Below are 27,488 nucleotides of genomic sequence, written 5' to 3' on the forward strand. Positions count from 1 at the left end.
TTCGTGGTCTTATTTTCGTGTACAGATTTTGGACGGAGTAAACAGTCTCGCTTCGTTTCGTCTTCTCTGACTAGGGTAAACGGTCTCGCGAATCGTGAGAATAGAATTAAATGGCCATATGGGGTTTGTAGTTTTTTGGGGGGACAGGTGCTCTTGTGCTCATAAAATGTAAGCAAAAAAAAAACGGGCGCATGTGTTTGTTCTGTTTTAGGGCGCATATAAAGCGTTTACCAGTGTGGTGTGTCCCATCACTTGTTGTAATTGTCAATATAATGGTACCAGGGTGCTTAAAATGGGTGAATGAGTCATGTTTAGAAGGGTGCGAGCTGATTTCGTAATCGAATGACGTCTTTCCCAAAACTATCCGGGAGGCGGGTGGATAGATTATTGTTCCACCAATCGGAGCATCCTTCCATTCATAAAGTGGTGTGGGCAGTTTTTTTTTGGAACACGTGGGTTTGGAGGGTTTCATAATCCTGACTAAACCTGAAAAACCTGTTACAACAGGAACCAATGAAAGGCTCGGAAGAGAAGTTTCCGTATTGTACGCCCAATCGCTCCTCACCTAGGACCACATTTGAGACACCCTGCTTCATAAAGAACAATGGGTACGTTTGTTTTGCATGGCCCTGTGCCTCAGGGGAATGGAGACCAAAGGAGACCAGTGGAATGGTCTATAATGTGCATACTCCGTTTACCCGGAGCACCGGGACATGGAAAACGAATGCGCCCAATGCATGCATGGGAATGGAGTCTTGGGGATTGGCATGTAAATTCACCAAAGGGTGGGACGTTTCTATTGTTAGACAGCTGTTGTAACCAATCACGAGCAGAGGTGGGTTTGCAGGCAGGCTATAGAGTAGGTGGTGGGTGTGTGTTTAAATCAGGATGGACTAGTGTTGTGGGAGTGTGATGCTACAACCACCTTATAAAGGGATTCGCACATTGTGTCTTGAAATTAGAGCACGTTGCCTAAATTTGAGGTCTCCACAGAGTCACTGAAAAACAGCTGTCATGTATTCGTTGAACGTGGAGGACATGCTTCCTGTGGCCGAGACGCCACTCTTCTGGGTCGGAGCATTCACCGTGGCCTCACTGTCTTTGTGGGTGCTCCACCGACTCCTCCAAGGTTTTCGGATTTGGGTCTGGGGAAATGGCCAGTTGCTCTCTCCGAAACTGGGCAAATGGGCAGGTGAGTTGGTCACATGGATTCCTTACGACAAAAAGTCACGAAGGCTGCTCAAGAAGCCTTGAGCTCGACAAGAACATTTAAAAATTAGGATATTTAGTCTAACTTTATTATACATCAACGAAAATACTGCATTCTCATATTTGACGTATCACCGACTTTAGAAAGTTAAGTTGTGTATCAGGACTATCGCGTAAAACGCCCTAACAGGTTAACAAGATCACGTTTATTGGCAGTGTGCAACAGCCGCACTTCAGCACGCGAAGTTCCAGACCGCGAACCAGCATTGTTTTTCGCCGTCCATTCGAAAGGATGAAGATGTCCAGTACAGATAAAACACAAACCAAATTCCGTGGGTTGTGCGCTCATTTAGAGATAGGTAATATGTGGGTGAGAATTCATCCAGCGGCACAGTGAACGAAATTAGCCCATCCACCTGATGTGTGTGTGTGTATATATGTATATATATATATATATATATATATATATGCCCAATTAAGACGTGACCTATATTTGGATTTACCACAAATATAGATTCCTCTCTGTAATGTTAACATTTTCATAGGTTATTCAACAGTTTATAATATACCCCAGGCTATATTTTGGTCATGCGTGCATTGTTGCCATATGTTTTTTGTTTACGCAATTAATAGGCTACCTAAAATGGATTGATCTTTATTTTTCGATATTCTTATCTGATTAGCTTGACATTGATTTGACTTTCCCACATTCTAAGCAGCCAGCTGTATTTGGTTTAATTCGTATCCTGTGTTTCAAGTTTTTGTTGTTCAAACTAGGGGCTTCTGTCGCCGTCCTGGTCAAATAAGATATATTCGCTTTTAAGACATTTTAGGATCGTGCCTTTGCATAATGTCTAGTCTCGTTGAAATAGCCCTGGCCTATCTTGACCCAGTTATCCAGTCTTGTCTTCCGAGAATACTGCTGCGTCTAGAGCAAACGCTCGTTCTCGTCTTGCTGCGCAATTTGCCGAGCGCCCCCCATACCATCCTCTACGTGCTCTTAACCAAAACGATGACAGTGAATTGTTTTTAAAGCTACGCTTTTATCTCTGCATCACGACGTACGTTTGTCTAAAGTGGTTTCTGGGGTTTGATGGCTTTGTTTATTTGGTTTAAAATGAATGTCATGTGCGTTAGATGAAGGATTCCAACATGTGTCGCATTGGTGGAATGCTTATTGAATGCGTAATGGCATAGTTTGACGTTCTCTTGGTTTATATGCGTCGGGGTACCAGTGTACATCGGCGCTCTAGCTATGTGATCGGTCATTGCCTTGTCATAGATTGCGACACGTTCCCAAAATGATGTCTTAGCGCTCACGTTGAATGGTCGCTTGAATGTAAACCATTTATATAACCCTTGCAGCCTATCTCCGAATGTATTGTTGCACATTCTGAGGTTCGGCATGCTGCTAGCCCACATCACCATATACTGTTAATTCATAATTTCTGACTGATAATTGGATTTATTTCATGTTTTTTGTGGGGGTGCTATTTTTTTTTTGTTTAAAGTGCTACCTTGGTATTTTTTTGTTGTGAAATATGCATGCCTCACCCTGAAACCAACAGCCATAGGAGTACCAGTCTGACTTGTCTCTTCTCACATTAATTTCCAATGTCAGTCCCTGGAGTATGCACAGCGGTTGGAGGTGACAATGCCCCAGGGTATGGTTAAACTGGTTCCTGATCCTGAAGCACAGGTCTGGCAGCCAGGTTTACCACGCATGCATGCTCGCTCACTCTCAAGTCACTTTACAGCCTCTTCTCTTATAGCCTGATCCCACATCTGTTTGTGCTCTCTTGCCAACTCATATGGTCATTGTTTAAATCACACCAACAGATCTTGGACCAGGTTTATTGGACATAAGTCCTGGACTAAAAAGGTGTATGCATACACTTTTGTAAATTGTCTTCACACTTAGGTTAATTATGTGGACACCCCTTCAAATGAGTGGATTTGGCTATTTCAGCCACACCCTCTTCTGACAGGTGTATACAATTGAGCACACAGCCATGCAATCTCCATAGACAAACATTGGCAGTAGAATAGCCTTACTGAAGAGCTCAGTGACTTTCAACATAGCACTGTCTTAGGATGCCACCTTTCCAACAAGTCAGTTCGTCACATTTCTGCCCTGCTACCCCGGTCAAACGAAGGGCTGTTATTGTGAAGTGGAAACGTCTAGGAGCAACAACTGCTGAGCCGCGAAGTGGTAGGCCACAGCAACAACGGCTCAGTTGCGACGTGGTAGGCCACACAAGCTCACAGAACGGGACTGTCACATTTTGGATATGCCATGTCTTGCATTATGCAGACAGCTGGCTTAAAAGTACATTTACAAAAACACGATTTTTCAATTGCACACTTGTTGTCCAGGACTAGGCTTAATCTGGTTCTGGGATACAGGCCTGAGAGTATTACTAAAAGGTCACCAGTGAAGAAATTCATTAAAGAAAGGAGTTATTCTCAAATCTCCCCTCTGTTTTATGCCCCCTTTTTCAACCTTCATATGTGTCGTGCTGTAGCCTGCCAGTACATTGGTTACATCGCTTGTGCACATACTTGATTTACGAGCTACGCAAGAATTTCACTGGCGTTCCTTTGGATGCTCCAGCGAGGCTGTGGTGTTCCCTGAGTGGAGGGGACCCCTGGTGGTAGGTTTGGAGTCATACACCCTGCCTGACTCAAGGAGGCATCCCCTCTTGTTCTCCTGCCTTATCCATCGTCTGTGAAAGACTAAAGCTCTTGCTTAACGATAACATCTTATGTGGTATGCAGTGTCCTCCAATAGTTATGAAATTCAAGTGAACTACGCATATATAATTAACAGATTTTATATCCAAAAAATGTGATGTTGTGGTTTGGGGAAAAATGAATAGTTGAGGCTGTTTTAGAAATGACCAACAGGATGAATATACTTTTCATAGAGCTCAGCGACCCCTACTTTTTAATTTGTGAGACGTAAAGTTATTTCTAGACTCGATCATCTTGTAGAAATTCTCCCCTCTTCGTTAGTTCAGAGCAGCACATCTTGCATAAGGATACTAGTGTGTTGCAGATGATATACATTGCATGTGGGGGGGCAGTACAGAAGCTTCTAATTCCTTTTTTAGAGGCATGGATCAAACCAAGGAGTAAGATTTTAGGGGGGTTTGCCTCTGTAAATCTAACCGAACAGATGACGCTACGGTGTAGGAGACTTTGAAAGGTTATTTTTAGGATGTGGCTCCTGAACAGGTCATTGACATTGGATTCAACATTAGGGCCACTAGGTTCTCTGCGGTGTCTTTTATCCGTTGAGGGGCAGAGACTTCCAACAGGGCATTTGACATGCAACTTGTCACACAACCTCTAGCTCGTCTTATCCCTTATCGCTGAATTAGTTTATTCAGTGATTGGAACGGTTACATATTATAAGGGCTGGGTGTAGCCATTCAAGAGTTAGTGTCGGCGTGACATGGAAGACTGTTCAGTTATTCCAAAATGTAAAGGATCCTTTTTACTTTGGTTATGACTGACTGTCATGGCAACAGCCTAAGGATGTGCGGAAAGTCGTCTTTTGATAAAGGGAAAGTTGTTGGAAAGTGACATGTCAAAAGGTTTTCAGTTGGTGTACTTGTCATGAATAGGCGCTGTGTTTCATTCATTGTAAGGAACATGCACATCCAGTCAAAAGTTTGGACACCTACTCATTCAAGGGTTTTTCTTCTCTAAATTGTAGAATAATAGCGGAGACATCAACTATGAAATAACGCATGGAATCATGTAGTAACTCAAAAGTGTTAAATAAATCTAAATATATTTGAGATTATTCAATGTAGCCACCCTTTGACAGCTTTACACACTCTTGGCATACTCTCAACCAGCTTAACCTGGAATGCTTTTCCAACAGTCTTGATGGAGTTCCCACATGCTGAGCCCTTTTGTTGGCTGCTTTTCCTTTACGCTGCAGTCCAACTCATCCCACACCATCTCGATTGGGTTGAGGTCGGGATTGTGGAGACCAGGTCATCTGATAAAGCACTCCATCACTGTCCTTCTTGGTCAAATAGCCCTTAAACAGCCTGGAGTTGTGTTGGGTCATTGTCCTATATTCCCACTAGGCGTACGCCATCCAATCTGGTTTATCACTGCAGAATGCTGTGGTAGCCATGCTGGTTAAGTGTCTTGAGTTCTAAATAAATCACAGACCGTCACACCAGCAAAGCACCATCACACCAGCAAAGCACCATCACACCAGCAAAGCACTAGGCTTCACGGTGGGAACCACACATGCGGAGATCTGTTCACCTACTCTGCGTCTCACAAAGCCATGGCAGTTGGAACCAAAAATCTCAAATTTAGACTACTCAGACCAAAGGACGTATTTCCATCAGTCTTATGTCCATTGCTCGCATTTCTTGGTCCAAGCAAGTCTCCTTCTTGGTGTCTTGTCGTAGTGGGTTCTTTGCAGAAATTTGACCATTTAGGCGCGGCACACTAGTGGTTTGTGTTGGACTAGTAAACAAAAGGTTGCAAGATCAAATCCCCGGGCTGACAAGAGATCTGTCTTGCTGCCCCTGAACAAGACAGTTAACCCACTGTTCCTAGGCCGTTATTGTAAATAAGAATTTGTCCTTAACTGACTTGCCCAGTTAAATGAAGGTTAAAAAAAATAAATGAAGGCCTGATTCATGCCTGTTAACAGTTTGTCTGTTACTTGAACTCTGAAGCATTTATTTGGGCTGCAATTTCTGAGGCTGGTAACTAATGAACTTATCCTCCTGCAGCAGAGGTAACTGTGCGTGTTCCTTTCCTGTGGCGGTCCTCATGAGAGCCAGTTTCATCAAAGCGCTTGTTTTTGCGCCTGCACTTGAAGAAACGTTCAAAGTTCTTAATTTCTGAATTGACAAACTTTAATGTCGTGACGTAATGATGGATTGTCGTTTCTCTTTGCTTATTTGAGCTGTTCTTGCCATAATATGGACTTTGTCTTTAACCAAATAGGGCTATTTTCTGTATACCACCCCTACCTTGTCACAACACAACTGATTGGCTGAAATGCGTTAAGAAGGAAATTCAAGGGTGCAAAGCTGTCGTCAAGGCAAAGGGTGGCTACTTTTGAAGAAAAAATATATTTCTAATTGTCTTACACTTTTTCCATATGTTTTGATGTGCTCACTATTCTACAATGTAAAAAAATAAAAACCCTTATTGAGTAGGTGTCAACTGAATGAAATGTGCCGGTCACTGAGGAATGATCAGCAGCTCCATCTATGCTTGTGAATGTGCTTCCCCCTAGTGTTATAAATGGGAGGGGTGGCTGGTTGGAGACGGAGGGAGAGCAGCGTTGCGTTTCATGTGACGGACACGCGCTGTGACACGTGCTGCAGCCGGGGCTGCTGGGTAGAGAAAGCTGTAGCTCTTAATTTCAAGCCCCCGTCACTAGCCAGCCTTTCTCATCTCCTCTCTTGTTCTATCCCTCTTCCTATCAATTTCTAATTCATTTCTTGCCCTCTGCGAGCCCCCCACTTCTCGCTCCACTGTCACGACTCGTGTTACCTTATTTGTTAGAAAATGAAGTTCCATCGGTTTCTTGAAAAAATATATTTTTAAATAGCCCATGTTTGCACTTAGTCTCAAAAAAAGAAATGCAATCAAACAAATACTGCTATTCCAGTCCACTTGTTCAGACCAGTCGGTACGTGTATGAATGAGACTGGTGTAAACCTGCTGTTTTCAAATTCCTTTTGGTTAATGCCAGTTTTTTTTTTTTCGGCAGGTAGCCTAGTGGTTAGAGCGTTGGACTAGTAACTGGAAGGTTGCAAAATCGAATCCCCGAGCTGACAAGGTTCAGGGGCAGAACGACAGATTTTTACAAGGCAGTTAACCCACTTCCTTGGCCGTCATTGAAAATAAGAATTTGTGAACTGACTTGCCTAGTTAAATTAGGCTAAAATAAAGTCCACCTTATTTTAGTAATGTGTGGTGTTAGTGCTTAGGGGCACAGGTGCATGAAGCACATTTCACGAAGTTAGGAGAGCCCACCTTAGCAGTATAGTTGTAATGGGGTGAATTGAATACTATTCACTGCATAGAACTGCACACGGTTCTTGTTGATTTTGGTAGCGCAACATGCCCAGAACCAGAGTCCATCAGTGCATTTGCATGCACAACACAATGTGATAACACCTGTGATTGTATTGCATCATAAATTAACTTCCTTAAAGCCTAGGCTCTTTCAGTTGAGTTCTTGGGTTTTGTAATAGGTACATCCCTAGGCAATAACTCTGAACCCTAACCCAATTCTCCTCTTGCAAAGACTTCCTATGATGTCTTGGTTGTCTGAGGAACTTGTGTAGATTTGCTCAGCGTTGACGGAAAGATTTAAAGACCTGCATTGACGTTGTGAAGCTCTACAGTTGAGTTTGGGTTAAAGTGTTAACTGCAGAGCTTTACACACTGTCGACGAGGAGTATTGTCTCTGTTTGATAACCAAGACCTTATTGGAAGAGTATGTAAGATGGGAATTGGGTTAGGGTTCAACTGAAGCAAGGGTTGTGTCCCAAATGGCACTACACGGGCTCTGATCTCTCGGACTCTGTCTGAGCAGCATAACGCTGTCCTACTGGGTTTTCCTGCAGTCTCCTGTTGAGGCGTCTGACATCTCTAGTGCACTTTGGTACCTCTCTGCAGAAAAAGCTGCTAAATCTAGACTTTTTAAAGTTGTAGTTTGTCTTGCAGATAAGGTTAGGTAACATTAATATACGTTCATCTGAATCTAGACAACTACAATTTCAAGTCTAGACTTTCATGCAATGTGCCGCCGTAGTTATTTACAATTGTAGTGCTCTACAGTTATGTTACTGCACTGTTGGAGCTACGAACGCAAGCATTTTGCTACACCTGCAATAACATATGCTAAATATGTGGGTGACCAATAAAATTTGCTTTGTATGATTGGCAGGGGTCACAGGAGGTAATGTGACGTTGCAATGGACAACTGTTGCAGATGACAGGGATTCATCAGGGGAGGACCATCCTCAGTGAATTTCATAAAAATGGAAACATTGAAGTGAATATATTTAGAATAGTTTTATCTAAATGATAACATATGACCAAATTGATTAAAGCACACTGTTTTGCAACGGAAGTCTACAGTAGCCTCAACAGCACTCTGTAGGGTAGCACCATGGTGTAGCCGGAGGACAGCTAGCATCCGTCCTCTGGGTACATTGACTAAAATACAAAACGTAGGAGGCTCTTGCGCCTCACCCCCTTCCGTAGACTTACACAGTAATTATGACAGGATGGGGGATGTCCTCCGGAAGTTCAGAGCTCTTTCAGCATGACCTGACATGTCCTCCACCCAATCAAATGATCAGTAAATTAATCTACTACTGAAAGCGTAAGCTACAGCTAGTTAGCATTGCATAAAATGTGATGAGTAGTTGACTCAAAGACAGTAGTTCAACAGATTTCTTAAATAGAGATGCAAGTTTATTTTTATTTTTTCAGTTTCACTTAGCTAGCAAATAAATGCAACTGGCTAGTTTAGTGGCTCAGAGGGATGCTATGTTAGCTAGCTGACTGACTATCCAACACAATACTGGAACTCTTCCAAGTCAAGGTAAGCTTTTGGTTACTTTAGCTAATATGGTGACAACGATGTAGGTTGTGTGTAGCGGTTATGATATGGTTTTGCTTGGAAATACTTTTTTGCCTGGTCACATACAGCTGATGTGTTGTACATTGAAGTCTACAAACAAAGGGAAAATGTGAGGAGGCTAGAATGAATACGTGGCTGCTATGATTCTGTTTTTTTATTTATTTTTTATTTTTTATGTAAAATGAAACTGGGATAAAATAAATACCTGAATTTGTCCAATAGAAACTCTTATTTGCCACTGGACTAATGATTACAAGCTAGATGCAGGCGATATTGTGAAAAGCCGTATTTAATTTCAGTCTCCCACAAGGTTAATCTCGACTTTTGTGTACCTACGTTGCAAACTTTCATTAATAGGCTAGGTTATCGCAACCTTATGATGGATATAGGGAACATTTTGAGTATCATGTAGTAGCCTAAACCTATCGCTGTTACATTGAACTGGGTGACTGGAATATGAATGACAGTCATCCAACATGCTGTAATGGACATAAGGCCATGCTCATGAGAAATAATCATCCTATTGCTCATTCTAAACTGCACTGACCGCCACTGGGATTCAGAGTTACACTGTTGTAAAGGAAAGCCTGTTCTGGTCATCAAATTCAATTTTCACACACTGTACTCAAATATAGACGCTATATTTGGTCGTGGGCGGCTCGAAGTAGACTTATTTTTGCTCTCGGCTCATAAAGCAGTAGCTGTCGACTTTTTATTTTGCCCACGTGACTTGCTGCTTTTTCTGTTATTTAAAGCAACTTGTTTTGAGGTGGGTGAAGGCAGGGATGGCGGTCGCGTTGGGTTTTCTACTGCAGCCCGTCTCCCTACCACACCTTTCTCTGACGGGAGGGCTGGCTCGTTGATAGGAGGGACAGGGGTACGACAAATGGCTTAACCGCTCCCGAGGAAAGGAGAGGGGCAACACGAGGACCGCATCTTCTCCACGAATGATAATTGGGGCTTTAGTGAGGGATGGAGATCCACTTTTAGTTTGGCACCCATTTTGATTTGCGCAGTTTTTCTGGAGCTACAGCGCTATATTCTATACAGCCATGAGCGGTGCTGCAATAGGATGCTGAAATAAACATGATTGCGCCAATGCCGTTCTGTATTTTCTTTTGGGATGCATTGCAGAGTAGACCCCGTTTTTAGCCATAACGGGTGTGTTCCACCCCCCTCCCCTCCCCTGTCCATTCCTTCCTTGTTGGTATTCAGGTGCTGCGGCAGGCAGGCGAGAACCAGACGAGGCTGCGCTCGGCTCCTCGCTGCTATTTTTAACTCGTGATCCTTTTTTTAGCCCTCAATATGAATATTGAGCAGGCGACAGGCAGGGGCAGCTCCACTGTGCCTCTGAGGTGGGAACGTCGATATGCAGCAGCTACGTGATGTGTAGCGCCGAGTGCAATTTAAGCCCCCCCCCCCCCCCTCCATCAGGGGATAACTTAACCAAAATGGCATTGAATGGTTATTGTCTTAAATATATAGAGGAGATGGGAGTGACACATCTGAGCCTCTGAGACATTCTACACTGAACACAAAATATCAACGCAACATGTAAAGTGTTGGTTCCATGTTTTTAATGAGCTGGGAAAAAAAAGCATGATCATTACCGTGTGCTGGGGAAAATAAAAGGCCACTCTAAAATGTGTAATTTTGTCACAAAGTGTGCAATTGGTATGCTGACTGCAGGAATGTCCACCAGAACTGTTGCCTGAGGATTTAATGGTTAATTCTCTACCATAAGTTGCCTTCAACCTTGTTTGTAAAGAATTTGACAGCATGTCCAACCGGCCTCCACTACAAACCAAGTGTAACCAGGGGGTGCTGAGGACTATTTCGGTCTGTAATAAAGCCCTTTTGTGGGTAGAAACTAAAATTCTGATTGGCTGTGCCTGGCTCCCAAGTGGTCTGCAGCCCTGCCCCAGTCATGTGAAATCCATAGATTAGTGCCTAATTTTAAATTGCCTGAGTTCATATAAAAAGGAGAATAACTCGGTCAACTTTTAGAATTGGAATAAAACAATCCCCCTCCCCCTTACCTTTGTTAAGCACGTCAGTCGCTGTGGTGACACGTGTGCCTGCTCGCGTAGCTCCTTCCTGTGTGCAGCCGTCACCGACCGTAATGCTCCACTCACGTGAGGGTAATTTTAAAATCCTGCTCTGTGTGAATTTAACAATGGGGAAATTTGGACACAATGTTCCTTTCTGGGTCCAATGTGTGGAAATGTTGACTGAATGGGTGATGTGTTTAATATTTATTTTTAAATAAATATATTCCATGATCTTAACAGATTTGAGTTGAATCTATTTTGATTTAGGTTCTGTTACATATCAGAGTATTTTGGATGGCATGAGTAAATGCAAGTCTTAACATTGGTTGTCATTGTAGATGTAGCGCACAACACAATGGGGATGACGGGATGTCAAGTCTGTGGATGCATATGATCTGGCCCCCTATTCCCTACATAGTACACTACGTTTGAGTCCTATTTTGGGCCCTGGTTGAAAAGTAGTGCACTTCATGGAGAATAATGATCCCGACGTGCCACCTATACAGTGCGGGTACCATGAATTACGATATCCACTTGCCCAAAGAAATGTTGTTTGTCCTTCTCTCATCCTTGCCAAAATGAGTGAGGGCACATGGTTCTCTTCTATGCTATGAGGGAGCGGTGTAGCCATTCAGGAGTTACAGAAGGGAGGCGTGAAGCGGCTACATTTCATACTGAGCTGCAAAACCATCGGACTAGCTTGAATCAGCAATGGTCTTTTTACATTTTGTTTTTGTGGAGGTGGAATCGGGGTTCAAAACCCAGTTCATATTCCCATTGTCCCATCGTCTCCTCTCTCCTCTTCACCGTTCCTGTAGGCAGATGGTGTGGTATGCGACCAATGGCGCTTCCTCCTCCCTCCCACTCACCCGGTGTCTTGTGAATACCTCTCTCCCATCCCTCAGTCTCCTGTCTTCTAGTCCCACATAAACACACCACATTCCGGTGACCATGAGAACCCGCAGTGTTGAAAGTGTAAGCGGTAATGCACTTGAGTGTACAGACACCACTCATCCCCTGACAGGTGGCGAGAGAAACATGTGCCCTACAGTTCCTGTGGGATTCCATCGGCATTCAACTCCTAGTGAGTTGCATCCCCTTTGTTCCACATGTTAATATCTCTGTGGAATGCGGTCGGTGCAGATTCAGAACCTCTCCTACCCCGCCCATTCCGTTCTCTTTTTCTGTCCATCTGGTTTTGTTGGTTCATTCAACCAATCCATGGGACTGTATGGTCGTTGTTCCCCGTGAGAGAATGTGTTGCTGAGTTGGGTGTATATGCTCTGAACTTTGGGTCAAGTCTCGGGTGAAGCAGGGCGGGGGAGGAAGTTCAAGGAGTCCTTGAGTGCAGGAACTTCCAGTCCTGACAACACTGCCCTTGTCATAATGCACCTATGCGGTTGTGTTCACAAAACGATGTGCGACCATTTAACAAACCGCAGATGAAATTGATTGTGCAGTTTGTGTAGGCATCATGCACTCTCCTGGTGTATTCCTAATCCGGCATAGATCTCACGACCAACTGCGTGGTTCACTATCTAGCATACAGCTCCTCTGTTGCTCCCAGTTCTCTGCTGCCAATGACTGGAACGAACTACAAAAATCTCTGAAACTGGAAACACTTATCTCCCTCACTAGCTTTAAGCACCAACTGTCAGAGCAGCTCACAGATTACTGCACCTGTACATAGCCCACCTATAATTTAGCCCAAACAACTACCTCTTTCCCAACTGTATTTAATTTTAATTTATTTATTTATTTTGCTCCTTTGCACCCCATTATTTTTATTTCTACTTTGCACTTTCTTCCATTGCAAAACTACCATTCCAGTATTTTACTTGCTATATTGTATTTACTTTGCCATCGTGGCCTTTTTTGCCTTTACCTCCCTTCTCACCTCATTTGCTCACATTGTATATAGACTTGTTTATACTGCATTATTGACTGTATGTTTGTTTTTACTCCATGTGTAACTCTGTGTCGTTTTATCTGTCGAACTGCTTTGCTTTATCTTGGCCAGGTCGCAATTGTAAATGAGAACCTGTTCTCAACTTGCCTACCTGGTTAAATAAAGGTAAAATAAAATAAAATAAATAAAATGTACAGAAGCTCACTATGGCATTTCTCTTGAGGGATGTGTTGGTATACTGTCATCTTTAGCCTGGCCATACTCTGCATGTAGCCCCTTGTACAGGGGAGTGTACCGTCTCAGCCTGATGCGACAGTCAGTTGCCCATTGAGGCTTTTCTGCCAAGGAGCATTTCATTCTTAAGATGGGCGGGGGAAAAAACAATCTGCTTCTCTCTCTACTTTTGACTGCTCTCTCTTTCTTCTCCCTCCTTTTCACTCGTTATTTTCCTCTGTTGCTATTTTTAGCCGCCCCTAGGATCCCTGTCCTCCCTCCCCTCCTTTCTCTCGTGCCCCTTGTTCGTCATTCCTCCCCTCCCTCTCCTTGTTTCCCCCTCCAGCTTTGTGCCAGAGAATGGCTACTACCTGTCTTAATCTTTCCATCAACCCTGGGTTGGTTCCTCTGTGCTATTTCATAGTGCACAATGGTTTGTGCTGGGGGAATAGTACGTATTGGTGCCCACTTAGCTTCCCACCCTAAAAATCCTGTATTTGGGTGCTTTGGTTAGTGTTAGCAAGAGGGGTGTGTGAGACTGACGATTGTTCAGGCATGGAATAGGGGTGATGGGCAGAAGGCTGGCAAAAAATAGCTGTACGATGTCTTGACAAAGCGAGCTGAGAATGACACGAACATCCGTCCGGACTCCTTGTACCTCCTAGCCATTCTCCTTTACCTCCACTGTCTAGTCTCTTGCAACCACTTTGAATGGAACTCTCTTCAGCCAACTGTAAAAGAGCATTGTCGAGAGGCCTTGTTTTAAAATGTAGTTTTAGCTTAATGGTTACATTTAGACTTATGTTTTTATTCGGTACCACATGATAATGGACCAACAAGGTTGTTGGGTGCGTCTCAGCTGATTTTGTTTTTGTTTTATTTTTACTGTTTGCTATCCGGGTGACGGCTACAGTACTATGTAAACTGTGTTGCTGTTTGCATCCCCCAAAGAAGCAGTCTGACCAGAACCGAAATCATGACGCCTTCATTTAAGACAAGAATTTTCTCTGCAATTGATTTCTTTGAAAGCCTTGACAGAAATGACATGACACTTGTGTTACTTTATGTTGGACCCACAATATATTGTATATTCCCCACTACATGTTAGCGTTATACACTGTTATCTAGTGACTTGGAGCCAGGCTGCAGTTTAAAAAAAAAAAGAGCCTATTCATAGGTTGCACGTCTGTCACTCTGTTCCGTTATGCCGTTATGAACGTTCTCAAGCTGCCCTCGATGGCACCAAAGTGGTGATCGCCTCTGTCCAGAATGACTCAATTCCACTATAGTGCCTGGAAATACGATGACATTGCCAAAGTAGTCATATATTTAGTAGGAAACGACTTTGCCAGCAGCATGTGAACTCTACTTTAGACAGATGGAAATGTTGTCACTAGCTAGCAAAGTTTGTCAAAAATAGCTAGCAATGCTAAAATCTGGTGGCCTCCCCTCAATCTTAGCTAGCTAACGTCATCTGGTGACATCAATGTTTTTCCTACTCATTTCGTTTTCCTCCTTTTTTGAATGGCATTGTATTTCCAAGCCACTGTAATGCACTTTGGACCATCTTCATCAGCTCTCATTGACGATGTATGTTGAATGCTCAGTCGAGGCATCGGTCCAAAACGACTGTACGAAACATGCAACCATGAGTACTGATTTTATTTATTTTTTCTCCAGTTGTGACGGGAGCCACAGACGGCATCGGTAAAGTCTATGCGGAGGAGGTGAGTTTCCTGCATGACCTCTTTATTTAATTTCCTCCATTAGAAAGGCTTAGTGACGCACAGGCCATGGTAGGGGAGGGCTCTTCCAGGTCTATTGTTTTAAAAGGATTCTTGCACGCACCCACTTGTTTTTTCTGTCCTTGTGGGGACCTAAAATTTCCAGTCCAAATCCTATTTTCCCTTACACCTGACCTTAATTGTAACCCTCACACTAAACCTAACCCCTAAGCTAAAAATAGCCTTTGTCCTTCTGGGAAATGTTCCCACCTGGAATCATTTCTTGTTTTACTATACTTGTGGGGATGTTGGGGGATTTCCTGTCTCTACGAGGATGGAAGAACAAGAGCGGTGGTAACAAGGCTACCACTGAGCTCTTCACGCCGTTCCATGTTGAGTTGGAGCACCCTTGTCAATGGGCCATGCATGTGTTTAGAGCAGTAGTGAAGGCTCGGTCAAGAACGTAGTTGGCCCGAGGCAACCGTGACATGGTTCAATAGGAATCTAGTTAGTCTCCCCATTTTTAAAGAACCGTAGAGTTCCCTGGTTCAATATCGTCTTCAGTGATTGTGGTGTACAGTTCCAGTCTACTCATCCCATCTTTCTTGCTCCTCTTTCTCAGCTCGCCCGTAAAGGGTTCGCCATGATTCTCATCAGTCGCTCCCAGGACAAGCTGGATGATGTCGCCAGGCAGCTTGGTAAGTGGGCAGCAGGTAGCCTAGTGGTTAGCGCGTGGGACTAGTAAACGGAAGGTTGCAAGTTCAAACCCCCGAGCTGACAAGGTAAAAATCTGTGGTTCTGCCCCAGAACAAGGCAGTTAACTCACTGTTCCTAGGCATTCATTGAAAGAAAAAAAAGAAAAATTCTTAACTGACTTGCCTAGTTAAATAAAGGTGTTAAAAGCAAAAAGTGTGACCCTGTCTGTCGGACATGCTAATTGGTGGAGTATAGTGTGTGCCTCGCCAGCCAACTCTGTCTGATGTACAAAATATGGCCACTGTAAAAAGCTTCCCCAGCCCTCTCTAAAAGGCTAGCCTGTATGTCATTACAGGACACTGGGATGCACACACGCACCTCCAGGAAAGCCTGGAAGTTGAGTATGTCCATATGGGCAGGCCTGCCTTGACGCATGTCTGTCCCCATTCCCTTAGCCCTTCACTCATCCATCAATCAAATGTAGCCCTTCTTACATCAGCTGATATCTCAAAGTGCTGTACAGAAACCCAGCCTAAAACCCCAAACAGCAAGCAATGCAGGTGTAGAAGCACGGCGGCTAGGATAAACTCCCAAGAAAGGCCAGAACCTAGGAAGAAACCTAGAGAGGAACCAGGCTATGAGGGGTGGCCAGTCCTCTTCTGGTTGTGCTGGGTGGAGCCCTTATCTTCACTTTTGGGGTGTGGAGTTGGCTGTATATTTAGTTGATCTGAAGACTCTCATTCTCAGTGTTGTGCAATTTTGTTTCTCAGGTGCCGTATATTAAATGTATAAAGGATACCGGCACACTGACTAAAGGCAAGTTTTAATTTAAATGACCAATTGTTTGGTTGCGTAAGTCAGTGTCTCGTTTCCTCACTGCATTTGAATGAAGGCTCCTTTTATTTTGGAAAATGGCACCCTAATCTTAGACACTGGCCTTCTGATAATGTAAGCGTAAAAGCGACTGGATTCTGGTTTCCTAAGCCTTCACCTTGGGTGCAATGTCCCCTGTCGTGCTGACGATTCAGAGTAGGCTGATGGGTTGTCACGTGCAGGGCTCAAGGTTCCAAACCGCTGGCACTCCTCCCCCTCAAACAATCAGCCTGGCAACTTAACCCCCCCCCCCCCCCCCCAAATCTGGCATCCCCAATCACTGTGGCAACAAACGATCCCTTTTCTGTACCTCTAGTTACCTTTTTTTCTTCAATTGGCTCACAATGAACCTGGTAACCCAAACCTATTTAATCTGGCAGTCCCAATCCCCATAACAAACCCTGTGACTAATTCCAACTCTTTTCTCCCCTCAGTCTTGGACGCTTTGATATGATAAAAAAGAATGTCACGAGCTAAATATAGCTACATGAATAGGGTGTGTCGGTTCATGGGGATATTCCAGCCCAGCCTTGTATCTCTCCACTAGACTTCTCTACTCTCTTGTGGAAATTTCAACCCTATCCAGCAGTGGTAACGCTTGCCTGCGTATCCCTCTGAGTGGCACATCCTGGGATTTTTTTTCCCCTCTTGGAACTTACCGGGTTGCCCATCAGACAAGTTTTATACATGCTAATTGCAGCAGGCATATCGATGGAAGGAGAGCGTCGGGCGTTTTCAGGTTTTATTAGTGGGTACGCGGCGCCCTCTCCTGTTTGAGAAGTTGTCTTTTTACTGCTCATTTTTCAATGGAATTTTTGGTGTTGAAAAGGGTACCATCTGTTTTTATGGGGTGACTGAGTGTGATTATCTTCCTTATTTTCCTCCTGTCCACAGAGACGCAGTATAAGGTGGAGACCAAGACCATCGCCGTGGACTTTGGCCTGTCGGACATCTACCCCAAGATCGAGGCTGGACTGGCTGGACTGGAGATCGGAGTCCTGGGTAGGTGTTCCTTTGGTCTGGCCTTCGTCACCGTGTGGCTGTGTATACCACTTGTCCCGTCACTACACTATCCTCTCTTTACACTGAGTGTACAAAACGTTAGGAACACCTTCCTAGTATTGAGTTGCACTCCCCTTTGCCCTCGGAACAGCCTCAATTTGTCCGGGTATGGACTCTACGAGGTGTCTCAAGCTTTCCGTAGGTAGGCTGGCCCATGTTGACTCCAATGCTTCCAACAGTTGGGTGGTGGTCCGTTCTTGACACAATGACATCCTTCCCTTGCCAAGGCCATACTGTCATCGGTCTCAACACTGAGAAACTACTCTTGCTTGCACACACTATTGCCATTGAGCTTTTATTTGTCCATAATCGTGCAGAAGTGTGTAAAATTCTGTCATTGTTTAAAATAATTTTTGTAAGTACATTTCCAGAACACTGACAACATGTTGTGGAATGCATGTTAGCGTTTTGCTTAACACCAACACATGCCACAGTCAGTCTTGAGTTCTAACCCTGGAGTTACCTGGGAGACACGAAGCCAAAGCAATATGAGTGGTATGCTATTGAGGCAGCGTCGTCATTTACAATCAGCCGCCTACTACTGTCATTTTAATTACCTTGGGCGTTTTTATTAGGATGTGTTCGTACAGAAAGTGATGCCTGTCCACATTCTTGGTGTGTGACTCACATTCGGGTCATTCTTTGAGGGCATATAAGTTCATGTGCTGCTTGGCTTGCTCTTCCAGTTAAGGTGCGGTTATATGCCCCGTAAAAAAAAAAATCTATATTTAAATGGAATGCCTGGCTCTGAGGTCCTGTTGCCTCCTGGTGGTTCGGAAGTGTAACGCCATCAGTTAGAATGTTCTTATTTGCAGTAACAATGGCCTCTGTTGGCTTCTCTTTTTATTCTACAGTGAATAATGTGGGGATATCCTATCCCTACCCTGAGTACTTCCTGCATATTCCTGACCTGGACAATGTGAGTTTTTCTGGAGTTAATTCTGTGTAGTTGAGGGACATGTTACTTGAGACATCTTCGAAACCAATTGAGTATCAATTAGGCTGTGTTGTACACAGGCAGCCAAATTCAGTAATAAATAGAATTAGTAATTGTTCTTTTGAACAATCGGATCATCGTTTTACTTATTTAACCAGTAATTGGGCAAAATATCAATATTGAACAGGGCTGCCTGTTTAACATTGCCAAAGTTCCTAGTTGTACTTTGTGTAGCTTGCATTTGGAGTCAAGAGGGGAGAGTAGGTGTCAAAGATCCTTGTTCTTTTTCTTCTAGTTCATCACCAACATGATCAATGTCAACATGACCTCCGTTTGCCAGGTAAGAGTTCTCTTGCTTCTGTAGCAGTTGTGTGTGTGTGTAAATCTATACCACGGGGCAGCTATGCATGTCTATACCATAGATATTCATCTAGTTTTTCAGCTATTTTATTGTTATTGCACAGGTTGTGTGCACTTTGTCGGTCTGCGGCAAAGTTCAGGGAGTTTAGTGTTACAATGTGTCAACCGTACAGTGGCGCAGGTGGCATGTCGATGGGCGTCCATCTTTCACGCTTCCTCTTCACCCTCTCCGCCACTGTTGCTGCCGTGCTACCTGTGGTTCCCAGAGCAACTGTGAACTACACCAACGCTGTCTGTGTTCACCACCCACGCACCACCATTTCTTCCCCCGATTTCTCTTGTTCCTTCTCTCGCTCGCCCTTGCCTCTTACTCGCTCGCTCGCCCTGAAATGTACCGGTGTGCTATACATTTCCCATAATGCCGCTGGGTGGAATCTGTAGCGGTAATGTGAACTTCCTCGCTGGTCCTGTATGACTTCATTCCCTTGCCATTTCAGCATCCATTGAAATGGAAATTTGTCTTGAAGTTGAATATTTACATATAATGGTGTCCTGTTTGACTTATTTCATGTGTGATTCCTGACCATGCTATTTTGTCAGGTAATCGAACTGTTTGCTCAGGAGTTAACCTTTCTTTCCCTGCTCCCTTTTCAGATGACTCGTCTAGTTCTACCCAGAATGGTGGAGAGGTGAGTGTTTCAGTGCTATAGCCACATTATAAATGAACAATAACTTTTTATTTATTTTGATGCTATTGATAGTCTGTTCAAGTGTCTGACTGGTCAAAAAAGGTTGTCTCGGATGTAAATAATTTTAAAAAAACACGCTCATCCACATGACAAAGCTGTGCTGCACTGTAAAACTACAAACACTAAATCAAATGTTATTTTGGGTACCAGTCTGTTCAGCTATCATCCCACTGCTAGCTGTTCCATTTCATAAAGGAACAGGCCGGTACCAAGGCTGTCCTAACGCTGAAACTTACATCAGAAAAGCCTAAATGTTCGTCATTTTTTAATTTTATTTTTTAGAATGACCATGAAATGAAGACATGGGCTTCAAATGTTCAGGACATGAGTTCAACACTGTTATACAGAGGATGCCTTTCTACCCTGCTTCTTTCTATCCCTTTGTTCCCCGATCTGACCAGCTGCTTTTCAATTCACACAAAGTGCACCCTCTTCCGATTGGCTCTGACGAATCACATGGGCTCTCTGCGCCAATGGGAAGGCGGGGCACATTTGGTGCCGTGAGGGGCAAACCAACCCCTTTTTCACTACATCACTGCAGCAACCGGAGTGCTAAATGCGTAAGCAAGCCGCTGCCATGGCAACCCGCACAGCGACTATGATTAGTGTGTGTGTATGGCAGTCTACAGTGGCACTAGGCTGCTTGTACTCTTGTGATGGACAGGAGGCTCTTTTGGCACTCCATGCCAGGAAAAAACAACTTCTAATTCCCTTTTGGTGTTTGTGGTTTCAGGTCCAAAGGTGTGGTCCTCAACATCTCCTCTGCCAGTGGCATGTACCCTGTCCCTCTTCTGACTGTGTACTCCTCTTCCAAGGCAAGTGCCAGTCTTAGACCTCCACATGTTTACACATTAAATGCACACACTTTGTATACATTGACTAGCAGTTAAATGATGCCATGTCTGAGTATGCCTTTCTGTCCCCTACCACTGATTTCAGTTTGTCTTCACACTGATTTGGTGGAACAGCTTCAGTAACATGTCTGCTGACTTCAGACTGTGGCAGCAGATATGGTACAGCACTGATGAAGGCAAAGCTGAGACTTATGCTTTAGATTTATTTTTTAATATTATTTTTTACATAGCACTTTGCTCTTTCCAGGATGGATTCAGTTCCTGTTTTTGCATCTCGGCCCTCCTTAGGTTATTCCTTTTTTTTTTTATGGTTTTGAGTGCCTGTACTTTTTGAACTCTACAGATTCTCTCTCCCATGCGCCGGCTGCCTTCCACTCTAGCCTGACCTCAAACTTTAATACTAGCTATCTAGGCACCAGATATTGTCTGCCTGTGGCTCACCCTGGTTAAATGGCCACGGTCGTGCTTTAAAAAGTAACTCTGAAACGCTGAATGTAAATGGAAGACCTGCCAACTTCCAAGTATTCTGAGCTAATTAAGGATCTGAAGTTACGTTGTTGCTGTTGAAGAGGCGAAGGTGAACTACACTGCTCAAAAAAATAAATGGAACACTTAAACAACACAATGTAACTCCAAGTCAATCACACTTCTGTGAAATCAAACTGTCCACTTAGGAAGCAACACTGACAATACATTTCACATGCTGTTGTGCAAATGGAATAGACAACAGGTGGAAATGATAGGCAATTAGTAAGACACACCCAATAAAGGAGTGGTTCTGCAGGTGATAACCACAGACCACTTCTCAGTTCCTATGCTTCCTGGCTGATGTTTTGGTCACTTTTGAATGCTGGCGGTGCTTTCACTCTAGTGGTAGCATGAGACTGAGTCTACAACTCACAAGTTGCTCAGGTAGTGCAGCTCATCCAGGATGGCACATCAATGTGAGCTGTGGCAAGAAGGTTTGCTGTGTCTGTCAGCGTAGTGTCCAGAGCATGGAGGCGCTACCAGGAGACAGACCAGTACATCAGGAGACTGAGGAGGCCGTAGGAGGGCAACAACCCAGCAGCAGGACCGCTACCTCCACCTTTGTGCAAGGAGGAGCACTGCCAGAGCCCTGCAAAATGACCTCCAGCAGGCCACATGTGTCTGCTCAAACGGTCAGAAACTGACTCCATGGGGGTTGTGCTTACAGCCCAACACCATGAAGGACGATTGGCATTTGCCAGAGAACACCAAGATTGGCAAATTCGCCACTGGCGCCCTGTGCTCTTCACAGATGAAAGCAGGTTCACACTGAGCACATGTGACAGACGTGACAGTCTGGAGATGCCGTGGAGAACGTTCTGCTGCCTGCAACATCCTCCAGCATGACCGGTTTGGTGGTGGGTCAGTCGTGGTGTGGCATTTCTTTGGGGGGCCGCACAGCCCTCTGTGCTCGCCAGAGGTAGCCTGACTGCCATTAGGTACTGAGATGAGATCCTCAGACCCCTTGTGAGACGATATGCTGGTGCGGTTGGTCCTGGGTTCCTCCTAATGCAAGACAATGCTAGACCTCATGTGGCTGGAGTGTCAGCAGTTCCTGCAAGAGGAAGGCATGGATGCTATGGACTGGCCCGCCCGTTCCCCAGACCTGAATCCAATTGAGTACATCTGGGACATGTCTCGCTCCATCCACCAACGCCATGTTGCACCACAGACTGTCCAGGAGCTGGTGGATGCTATAGTCCAGGTCTGGGAGGAGATCCCTCAGGAGACCATCCGCCACCTCATCGGGAGCATGCCCAGGCATTGTAGGGAGGTCAGGCACGTGGAGACCACACACACTACTGAGCCTCATTTTGACTTGTTTTAAGGACATTACATCAAAGTTGGATCAGCCTGTAGTGTGGTTTTCCACTTTAATTTTGAGTGTGGCTCCAAATCCAGACCTCCATGGGTTGATAAATTTGATTTCCATTGATCATTTTTGTGATTTTGTTGTCGGCACATTCAACTATGTAAAGAGATTCTTAAATACTTTTTTTCATTCATTCAGATCTAGGATGTGTTATTTTAGTGTTCCGTAAAAAACTACTTCACTGCCCTGATCTGAGTACTTCCACAATCCAATTCTGTGGAAGACTATTGTGTCTTACACACAATGACATGCCTGCATCCCCTGATCTCCTCAAACTGTTTGAGTCTTTGCAGAAAATATAAGATCCTATATTGACAGTAGCTGGGCCCCATAGTGTGTCTGGTCAGGAGGCACTTGCGGCAACTACCCTGACTGTCTACTGACTGTCTACTGCTTCCTTTGTGCTCCTTTGCGCATATCCTTTGAGTCCCTCCTTGATACTGAAGACCTGCCCCTTGGGTGTGATCACTACTAGACCACTAGAGGTTATGACTTTTGGCCCCAGCATTCTGTCTATTGTAAATAGGCTCCTTTCCAGACTATTTTAGAACTGCTCTGGTCTGACCACTCCTTAATTAAAATGCCCAGTCTAGCCCCCCCTCTTCCCTGAATAATTATAGACTCTTCTCTTAGCTTCCTTATTTATCCAAGATGTTAGTTGTTTTTCAAGCAATTTGAGTATGAAGTCAGGCTTCCGCTCACGTCCTAGCACGGAAACGGCTTTATTGGAAGTCCGTAATAATGACCCGTCTCTGCCGGTTGATGCTCACTTCTAGTTCTTTCGGATCGCTGTGCTGTGTTTGACACTATTGATCATAACGTCATTGTTGACCACCTGGAGAGGTGGGTGTGACTCTCGTGTTGCTCTAGACTGGTCCGGTACTGCCTTTTTAATGTCTAAGAAATGTAGGTCAAGTCTGACTGATTTGGAGGAAGTTATGCATGGTTTTTATTTCCTCACGCCTAGATTACTATAAATCTTTGTGTACCCATCTGTCAAATCACTCCACCCAGTTATTTCACAATGTTGCAGTACTGCTTTTACCTGGCACCAGGAAATGTGACATCACACTTTTTTTAGCTGCTCTACACTGGCTACCAGTTTTTTTTTTTTTTTTTTGTGTGTGTGTGTTGTATAAAAATGACGTTTAAGGCTAGATTTGGTTTAGCCCCAACATACATTGCAGAACTTCTCTCCCGTAGGAGCCAAAACGTAGCCTGAGGTCCCCTGGTAAAGCACTGACCGTTCCAAAGTCTAGGTTGAAAACAAAAAGGTGACCGGGCATTATCCATTTGGGTCCCTAGACTTTGGAATGGTCTCCCAGAGGTGGTCAGACTTGGAAACACCCTGTTTTCTATAGATTTTAATTGGCACTTCTCCTTTTTCTTTAATGATGTGAAGCACTTTGTTACTTGTATAGAAGAGCACAATACAAAAGGTATTATTGGTGCCCATCACAGGAGGCTGCTGAGGGGAGGACGGCTTATAATGTCCAGAACTGAGCGAATGACATCAATCACGGGAGCAATGTGTTTTGACGTCTTTGATACTATTCCATTCCAGCCGTTACCACAAGCTTGTCCTTCCCAATTAAGGTGCCACTAACCTCCTGTGGTGCCCATCCTCATACTGCAGGCCTATTTTCCACAGGATTTGTTACATATAGAAACGATGGCAAAGCTGTTAAATATTTTAATTTAATTTTTTTCATCCCAGTCTTAGTTCAGTAGGGAAAGCACTTTCTCTCATAGGAGGTAATGGTCAGTATTTCTTGTTCGTTCCTTTTAGGCTTTTGTGGACTTCTTCTCCCGGGGACTTCAGGAGGAGTATAAGGCAAAGGGAATCATTGTCCAGGTGAGTACTTAACCTGTTCACCTGGGCCACATTCAGCAGGACACAATGTTGGCCACCATGCAGATACTTGTATTTTGTAGAAAAAAAAAAAAATGAACCTGCTTCTCTGGCATTTTATCTGCGAAGTTCAGCAATGTTTTGTGTACTGAACACGGTCCTGTTCGCTACTAGTTGCTTTCCAGTTCGTGTGACATGTGACAGTTCCACAAAGGTCAGCTAGTATGGCTTCTTCCTGACTGCTCTTCAGCACAGAACCGTACCATCATGCCTCTGTTTTTGTGGCTCACGCTACAAGGCTGTTTCCCTCGGTGTCACTAGTCTCTTTTTAATGTGGCTACATTTGCTGTGTTTTTATACATTGTTTAATTTTTAAGCCAACTTCTGTCCTCCAGAGCGTGCTGCCCTTCTTTGTGGCGACCAAGATGACCCGTATCAGGAAGCCCACCTTGGACAAGCCCACGCCGGAGCGCTATGTGGCTGCTGAGCTGACAACCATCGGACTGCAGGACCAGACCAACGGCTACTTCCCCCACGCAGTCATGGTACGGCTCCACCGCTCATCTCCCTGTTTTTGTTTGATGACTTTGAAAACAAAAATGTCTTGTTGGACGAATCCAGGGGTGTATTTACTAGGAAGTAAATGGTAAGCCAAATGGAACAACCTGGAGGGACTTACCTGAATTTGTCCATTAAGTTGCAGACCGTTTTGCCACTGTTTGCGACAGTCTTCATCTCCGGGCGTTTTCACACAATTCAAATCCATGTTTCAAATCCAAGCTAGGGGGGAGAGAAATGCGTAATCAAAACCACATGTCCATGCAGGTCATTTGTTTATTGGACAAATGTTATCAAGTTAAAAATTGGTTTACAGTAGGATCACTTGTGTCCTAAACTTCATATTTTCGCTTTGGTCTTCCAGCGACATGCAGGAGAAACTGCTGCAATAGCCATTAAAACTGCGACGTGACCCCCGTCTCCCTTAATCTGCGTCGGATGCGCTCATAAATGTTCTGCTACGCACGATGTTTCAGAGATCTCGAGTTATGACGCTGCATGCATTTCATCAAATGCTTGCTGTCAAAACAACCAATAGTAACAAAGGGAGGTGGGGAAAGGGAGGTGGGGAAAGCGAGGGAAAGGGACCAATGTTTGGTCCGGACTGTTCTCACCTGCAGCGAACCACATACCCAAGGGGGTAACCGCACCAGAGTTCTGGAAAAACCACATCAAACCAATTTGGTGTGAAAGACCCCTAACTGAATACACCCCACGTAGTCCCTCCCTTTTCAGCCGTTGTTCCTCCGTTTGGTGCCAAACTTTCCGTTTTAGAAATGTGATGTGTAGACCTGACCTATTTTATATATTTTTGTCATGTAGAAGTGACCAGTTCCGCACCACTGAATAGTGAATATGCCCTCAATGTGTTTATGTCCACACTGAGTGCCAACTAACCTCTGACCTTTTGTCCATGTGTCCTCAGGGCTGGCTGACCACTGTCCTGGTGCCCATTAACCTGGTCATTTACTTTGGGGCAAGGATGAACCGAGCCCAGCGTACTGGCTACCTGAAGAGGAGAAAGCTGAGGGAGCTGGCCAACCAGAGTAACGGGAAGAGTGACAGGCTGAAGAGCGAATAAGAACCCCCCCCCCCCCCCCCCCCCCCCCCCCATATAAACGAACGGAAGTTGACCATAGAACTACCATACAACCACTCTGACAAGCCCTGACTCTGTCCATTAGTTAGTAATGTCGAATGATTCACGGGTGTGTTTGAGGATCTTTTTGTATGTTGACGCTAACGGATTTCTTCCTTTGAGCCCATATTGCCGCCACATGACACGTCCTTTTGAATGAAGTGGTTCAGCGACAACGTCTCTAACCAAAACGGCAGCTCTAACAGAGTGGCTGCGACAAAAATACACTCTGCTCTCAGCACAGGGAATAGTTATTTTTCTATGTGACAAAAAATGATTGTAGAGAAGAACCTTTAAAGGCCAAGTGCAGTCAAATGTGATTTTTCTTTTTTCTGTTTCATATTAGTTTCCACACTGAGGATGGAATAATACTGTGAAATTGTGTTAGTGTAAATGCCCTTTTAGTGTAAATGCTGTTTGAAAAGACCGCCTGAACTTCAGCCTCTTGGTGGTATGGAGTTTTGGTCTTCTACATCACCATGCAGTAAATTAGATAATAGACCAATAAGAAAGCGTTCCAAACCTTTCTGCCAATAACCGCTAATTTTCAGTCCCCTCGCTCTGACTACTCCCAGACAGTCCTAGCAAAATCCTTGCTTGAGCAATTGCCCTATACTATTTTTGACCATTTTTAATTAACAATCACAATTTACTTGTTACCCAAAACATATTTGATATTGAGAAATCTTCATTGGACCTTTAAACAGGGTGATTTTCGTTGACTCTGCTGTTGTAAGCAGAATGGTGGCGGGCCAAATTTAGTTTTTTTTATATATATATTTTTATACATGTACGTAAAACCAAGCCGCAGGCACATCTTCAGGTACTTCGCACAGTGAAGTGCAGTTTACGCCTTGGCTGGGCCTGAAGTTTACAAGCGATCACTTTACGTTTTTTGTGTATTTAAAAAATTGGGATTTGTTGCACTGATCTAAAATTTTTCTTCTCAAAATGTCATTCTTATCCACATGCCTTCCAGCTCATGCTGGCATTGATCACGTCCAATGAGAGGGAGTCTTGCACATTGAAGGCTTTATATGGAGCTGTGAATGCGCTAATGATAGTAGTTCTATTGCAAGCTAATGCTATACAATTGCCGTACAGGCTCAGACTACTGCCAAAGATTCTATACTATATATTGTGCACAATAGTCTTTATGGAGTGGTGAGGGACTTCAACAACATGCACAACTGTTTGTCTGTGTGTTGGTCTATGTTTGACTTGGATCTCTGTATGACTTGTTCTGACCAATGACCAGACTTTAACCATGGTGCCTTATGACGATTTCTCAGGTGTGAAACTAGACCAGTTTATCAGGAATTTTGGAATTGCAATGTACTCTGTCAGTCTTGCTGCTTTGCACCTGTATGAGTTAATCTGAACTTTCTACTTGAGAAATTCTGTACAATAAAGAATGTTGTCTGTTTTATTTCCTCTCTGACTTGCTTTCTGAATTTAATGAACAAGAACTATGCTGTTTAAAATAAATAAAGAATTCAATGTCAGCTGTTCCTTAATGGTGTCATGCCGTTGGCCTGGGGGTAGGTTTATGACAGTCCAATAACCCCCACCCCTTTTCCTCTCTACCCTACTGATGTTACATTTGCAAAACCTTGGTTAACAGAGTTTCTGGGAACATCAGAAGGTGGTGGGAAATTAACTATATTCTGGTAATCCGACCAATTGAACATATGCGGTGGTACTTAATGAATGTCATCTGAGACATTCTCATCAATGATAAGATGACAAATTCTA

General features: G+C 44.1%; 1 protein-coding gene across 1 annotated transcript; it reads left to right on the top strand.

Annotated features, from left to right (window-relative positions):
* Positions 1-856: 856 nt before the first annotated feature.
* Positions 857-27,167, top strand: LOC109867378 (very-long-chain 3-oxoacyl-CoA reductase-A-like). Its single transcript, XM_020456514.2, has 11 exons — positions 857-1,192; positions 14,711-14,757; positions 15,377-15,452; positions 17,218-17,325; positions 18,240-18,304; positions 18,618-18,662; positions 19,337-19,371; positions 20,165-20,246; positions 23,975-24,040; positions 24,433-24,582; positions 25,521-27,167. The coding sequence occupies exons 1-11, from the start codon at positions 1,015-1,017 to the stop codon at positions 25,674-25,676; spliced, it is 1,008 nt and encodes a 335-aa protein (XP_020312103.1). The 5' UTR covers positions 857-1,014; the 3' UTR covers positions 25,677-27,167.
* The last annotated feature ends 321 nt before the right edge of the window (positions 27,168-27,488 follow it).

The sequence above is a fragment of the Oncorhynchus kisutch genome, linkage group LG22 (assembly GCF_002021735.2).
Source record: "Oncorhynchus kisutch isolate 150728-3 linkage group LG22, Okis_V2, whole genome shotgun sequence".
In the NCBI taxonomy this organism is placed as follows: Eukaryota; Metazoa; Chordata; class Actinopteri; order Salmoniformes; family Salmonidae; genus Oncorhynchus; species Oncorhynchus kisutch.

Bases quoted from the DNA above. Each gene is read 5' to 3' on its own strand.
- LOC109867378 (XM_020456514.2), top strand. From the start codon at position 1,015: ATGTATTCGTTGAACGTGGAGGACATGCTTCCTGTGGCCGAGACGCCA. The intron at 19,372-20,164 runs GTGAGTGTTTCA...TTGTGGTTTCAG, and splicing joins CTACCCAGAATGGTGGAGAG to GTCCAAAGGTGTGGTCCTCA. The intron at 24,583-25,520 runs GTACGGCTCCAC...ATGTGTCCTCAG, and splicing joins ACTTCCCCCACGCAGTCATG to GGCTGGCTGACCACTGTCCT.